Source organism: Microtus oregoni, unplaced genomic scaffold (genome assembly GCF_018167655.1).
Source record: "Microtus oregoni isolate MIOR12 unplaced genomic scaffold, Mior012 000029F_ref0000214, whole genome shotgun sequence".
NCBI classification, from domain to species: domain Eukaryota; kingdom Metazoa; phylum Chordata; class Mammalia; order Rodentia; family Cricetidae; genus Microtus; species Microtus oregoni.
The window spans coordinates 16,575,781-16,581,322 of record NW_024543088.1 but is presented as its reverse complement, the minus strand read 5'-3'; the positions used below and the strand labels follow the sequence as shown (position 1 = coordinate 16,581,322).

General features: G+C 50.8%; 1 protein-coding gene and 1 pseudogene across 1 annotated transcript; one reads left to right on the top strand and one right to left on the bottom strand.

Moving 5' to 3' along the window:
• Positions 1–376: 376 nt before the first annotated feature.
• Positions 377–1,615, top strand: LOC121464703 (diacylglycerol O-acyltransferase 2-like). The gene has a single exon (XM_041677724.1). The coding sequence runs from the start codon at positions 377–379 to the stop codon at positions 1,613–1,615; it is 1,239 nt and encodes a 412-aa protein (XP_041533658.1).
• A 1,831-nt stretch (positions 1,616–3,446) lies between these two features.
• On the bottom strand, positions 3,447–4,375 carry LOC121464702 (annotated as a pseudogene).
• Positions 4,376–5,542: the final 1,167 nt, after the last annotated feature.

Below are 5,542 nucleotides of genomic sequence, written 5' to 3'. Positions count from 1 at the left end.
AGAAAGATTATATAGTCTGAGCAGGTTGTGTTTATGTATGTAGAAATATATATGTACATAAATGAATGTGTGCAGGAGTGAGAAAAGAGGCCATGGTTTGAAAGAGAACAAGGCAGGGTACATGGGAGGATGAATTAAGGGTAAGGGAAAGTGATGTAAGTATAATCTCAAGAAATAATTTTTTTAAAAATCACAAGGCTAGGCCGTGGCCGCGCTTCGCTGGCTTCTAGGCTTAACTGGGGTGGCAGTGGTTGCCTGCCTCGGCCTGGGAGCTGCTCCCCAGCTCCCCGAGCTCTGGCCCCGGCGGCCGGGGCATGGGCCAGGGGCGCGGCGTGAGGCGGCTTTCTGCAAGGCCGTGATGTGCACCGACTTCAGCATGAAGACCCTCATTGCCGCCTACTCCGGAGTCCTGCGGGGTGAGCATCGGGCCGAAGCTGCCCGTAGAGAGAACAAGAATGGAGGATCTGCCCTGTCACGCGAGGGGTCTGGGCGATGGGGCACTGGCTCCAGCATCCTCTCGGCCCTCCAAGACATCTTTTCTGTCTCCTGGCTCAACAGGTCCAAGGTGGAAAAGCAGCTCCAGGTCATCTCAGTCCTACAGTGGGTCCTGTCCTTCCTGGTGCTAGGAGTGGCTTGCAGTGTTATTCTCATGTACACCTTCTGCACCGACTGCTGGCTGTTAGCTGTGCTCTACTTCACCTGGCTGGCCTTTGACTGGAACACGCCCAAGAAAGGTGGCAGGAGATCGCAGTGGGTGAGGAACTGGACCGTGTGGCGCTATTTCCGAGACTACTTTCCCATCCAGCTGGTGAAGACGCACAACCTGCTGACCACCAGGAACTATATCTTTGGGTACCATCCCCATGGCATCATGGGCCTGGGTGCCTTCTGCAACTTCAGCACGGAGGTGACCGAAGTTAGCAAGAAGTTTCCCGGCATAAGGCCCTACTTGGCCAAGTTGGCTGGCAACTTCCGGATGCCTGTCCTTCGGGAGTACTTGATGTCTGGAGGCATCTGCCCTGTCAACCGAGACACCATAGACTACTTGCTTTCAAAGAACGGGAGTGGCAATGCTATCATCATCGTGGTGGGAGGTGCAGCCGAGTCCCTGAGTTCCATGCCTGGTAAGAACACAGTCACTCTGCGGAACTGCAAGGGCTTTGTAAAATTGGCCCTGCGCCATGGAGCTGATCTGGTTCCCACCTATTCCTTTGGAGAGAATGAGGTGTACAAGCAGGTGATCTTTGAGGAAGGCTCCTGGGGCCGCTGGGTCCAGAAGAAGTTCCAGAAGTATATTGGTTTCGCCCCGTGCATCTTCCATGGCCGAGGCCTCTTCTCCTCTGACACCTGGGGGCTGGTGCCCTACTCCAAGCCTATCACCACTGTTGTGGGTGAGCCCATCACCGTCCCCAAGCTGGAGTACCCGACCCAGAAGGACATCGACATGTACCACGCCATGTACATGAAGGCCCTGGTGAAGCTCTTTGACAATCACAAGACCAAATTCAGCCTTCCGGAGACGGAGGTGCTGGACCCAGTCCGTGGGGTCCAGCTCCTGGAAGGAGCGACTGCGAATCCTTTTCTACCAAGTTCTCTAGTGCATCTTGTTCTGTAAATTTGGAAGCGTCATGGGTGTCTGTGGGTTATTTAAAATAAATTATAATTTGTTAAACCATTGCCATGTTAGATCTTTTGTAAGAATGGGCGAGTCAGTATTTTAAGTTCTCACATCTAGTATGTCCTGCACAAGGTGGTGGCTGACATTTCTGGGCCTTGATGGTTTCTTATCCACCCCCCTCTAGGGTTCCCCAAACAACAGACAGCTGGCCCTGCTGAACTGGGGAAGGACAATCCTTATGACTTGGCCACTTAGATAATCCTCTTTTCTCCAGGGATTCTCGAGAGGCAGAAGCCGTGTTTAGCAAACATCTCCATTCCCACCACCCTACATGTGACTGAAGGTCTGGTTCTTCTTGCCAAGGGGAAGATGCAGGGAACAGAGTTGACCCCCTTTGGGGAAGGTGGCAGATAGCATCTGGAGTCTCCTCTCTGCTCCTCACCCTACCCCTTTTCTCCAATCTGAGCCTATGCTGGCCTATATACTGTGCTAGGGACAAGGATGTCCCACAGGTACTGTCTTGGGTTATCTCGCTGCTGTTGGCTGGTTTTACTCTGAAGGCTGGCACCGTAGATTCAGCACAGCTCAGCCGTGGCTTGGAACATGTTCTCTAAGCCGCCTGAGCTCTCCTGACCCCAAGTCTGGTGTGAGGAAGGGTCTCTCTTCGGTTCAAAAAGGGGCCTGGCTTTCGGTGTAGCACACTGGGTCCAGGACAGGAGGCCCCGTACCCAAGCCTCACATGTGTGCCTTCCTGAGGCATTGGGCCAGGGAAGAGAGCCACCCCCCTCCTGTGTATTCTGTTTTCTTTCCATGAGATTGTTGTGCCATGTCACACTTTTGTATATTCCTAGACTAATAAACGGAAACAAGAACAAAAAAAAATCACAAGGCTAGATAGTTCTGAAATCTATGAACCAGGAAACCCTAATAAAAGGGGTAAATTCTAGATATATCTGGGTCAGAGAAATTAAACCAATAGATCCAAAACGTAAACAGACCTTTAGAAAAAAATTGAGAACTAATCAACTGACGACATAAGCCGTCCTTTAAATCCCAGTTTATAGAGAATAGGGCACATCTGCTTCCTTCCCAAGCAGCTTAGAGTGTTGTAATCCAGAAATTTTATTTATTTAAATTGTGAAAAATATGGTGTATCCCTTTATAATCTGACTGGTAGCATGGACATTATCTGTGGTAATAGAGTTGGTTGCTCACTCCTGGACTCTTAAAATGATTAAGTCCTAAAAATCACTCACCCAGAAAAAAATACTACAACATGAAGGATATGAAAACCTACTAAACCCTTTAAAACATCTGCAGAGCAGCAGCGTGGAGCTCATGGGGACCAGCAGGGCTGTAGCTTGAATGACTGATCTCTACCTCCAAGGAGCTCGGCCACCACCGAGCATATTCTGTCTCCGAGAAGCTCATCATGATTAGAAAACAACTCTGTGTCCAAACAGAAATCAAACAAAAAAGCGCTCTCATCTGCAGGATTCAGGATCCTACATGGCCCCCAGTAGTGAGTGCCACTCCTCTGGCATGCCATGGCAACAGTGAACACACAAGAAGGGATACAGGTTACTGATACCAGGCTGCCTGTCCCACTAGAGCCCTCCACAAGGAACCAGAGACAAGGACGGCACAGGGTGCTGCAGCAGGACGTGTGCTTTATTGTGGGAGATATGAGGAACATCGGTGGGCAGCAGAAGCTGGGCTTTGTTCCTGGTCCTTACCACACAGCCCTTGACCTCCATAATAAATAGGGACAGACTCTGCACAGGAGGCCCCTCCAGCCCCGGAACAGGAGCCTACTGTGTAAGGGGCCTCATGCCATCCTGGCACTGAATCCGTCCCAGTGGTGGTGGTCATGGGCATCTCCATTCTTGCCAGGCAGCTTCCGAGCAGGCTGATGAGGCTTCTGCCATCCTAGCACTTGTCCCCATCCTTCTGCTCTGAGGAGCCCACGAGGCTGCTCAGCTTGTTCCCAGGTTGCCCTCTCTGGAGGAGGTCTGCTTTGGCAGCTCCCCTGTCCAGGTACCCTTTGTACATGGGGTCCCCATGTAGGGAAGCAGGTGGTGCTCACTGTGAACACAGTCAGCTTGTCCACAGCCAGCAGCAGAAACCAGATGAAATTGAGCAAGGATTGTAAGAAGGTCCCCTTGATGGACGGGACCTTCTGTGCGCACCTTGTAAAGACCCCCTGGGCACCTTTCTTGTTTTTCAAACAGAGAAACAGTTGTACACAGCCTGGGCCACGAACTCACCCACCCGCTTCAGAAGCCTTGTGTAGTGGAGTACCTGTCCGTCATGTTTGTACAGCCCTTGCCCTCAGTGGGGGGCAGGAAGTAATACTGAGACTTACAGTAGTATTGCAGACCCACAGCATGAGGGGCTGGTGGAAGCTGGGATGGCCCAGTTTTCCAGATCCTCCACTGGACCACTTCAGAGCTCTGGCCACCAACACTACTTACTCTTGCGAATTTAGATCCGTCAAAGTGAACACTGTAGCTGGCTCTACAATTCTCTAACAGTTCATCAGCTATATACACTGTTACCTTCCCCAGGGATTCGAGGATCGGCAGGGTCAGGTCAGCCTGGACTGCTCTGCTGGCCATGACCGAAGAAGAGAAATACTCCTGAGTACCTGAGATCTCAGGATTCTGAGTGTTTGTTTCTGGACATGTATCTGAAGAAGAGCATTCAGTACATCTTGTGTGCCTCGTGGTAGTCACCCTTCTGGATGCTTGCACGCAGTTGCCCTCCATGTGCTGGGGGCATCTTTCTGGGTGATCAAAACCAATACCATGGGCCTCTGCACTGTTCAGAACTGGTGCTGTGGCAGGCGATGTTGGCGGAGCCTCCTTGCTCCCTTCCCTGTGGCCACTACATGCACTCTACCAGAACTGATTTGCTTTTTAGCAGAAGCTACTATTGATGGCTACTTCCCCATCTGCCTGTATCACTGTGGGAAACACTACTTTTCCAGGTAACACAGCAGTGCTGAGTTTCATCCTCCATCTATAGTTCAGAGATGTGCAAATTTGCAAAATTTTTTTGAGGCTTCTCTGGATCCAGAGAATGTAATGGGGATTCTAGGCCCCAGTGACTTGTTTGAGTCTTTGCAGTAGCACAGGAAAACCCTGGGAGGGCTCCCCTGCATCTGCTGGTACCAGTAAATGTTGTTATTGCCAATGCCGATGTCACTCCTCAGGGCACAGAGGAGGAGGGTGTTTCTGTCAATATAGTCCAAGAAAAGGAACCTGCGAAAGCAGAAACCACAGTGAACAGCAGAGTTGAGGTACAGCATTTTGGGGATCTGAACCAGAGGGACTGACTAAGTTTAGAAGTTCTCCCCAGGACTCCTGGGCCTGTCCGTACCTGTACATTGAGATGGAAAAATGAAGAGGAGAGGAGTCCAAGCCATGGCAGGCACAGCACACCTTCTTCTCAGACCGGGGTCTTCTGTCTGGTCTGTCTCATTATCTCATCATCTGGACCCCATAGAAGAAGAGGTGCTAGTCAAGCAAATGAGTTCTCACTAACTCCTCCTAGTGGTTGGTTCAGTGTGGGCTCCTGAAAGAGCAAGCCAGGTGAAGTGAATTACTTTCTCCCATGGAATATAAAGTAGATGGTAAAACACTCAGGCCTGTGTGCAAAGACCTCTTTCAGATCCACAGGAGAGCGAGCAGCTGCTGATTCCTCACAAATTGGAGGACTCAGTCAGCCATGGGCCCCATGTCTGTTAGGGTTACCGCATGTGGACACCTGTCCTGCAGAAACTCCAGAGAGAGACTCAGCACACTCCTGTAAGTCCCAGAGCAGCCATCACTTCCACAGTTGTTCACTATATCAGTGCTGCTGTGGGTTTCAGACTTCCATTTCAGATGCATGAAAGGAAAACTACAGGGAGCATGGCGATGT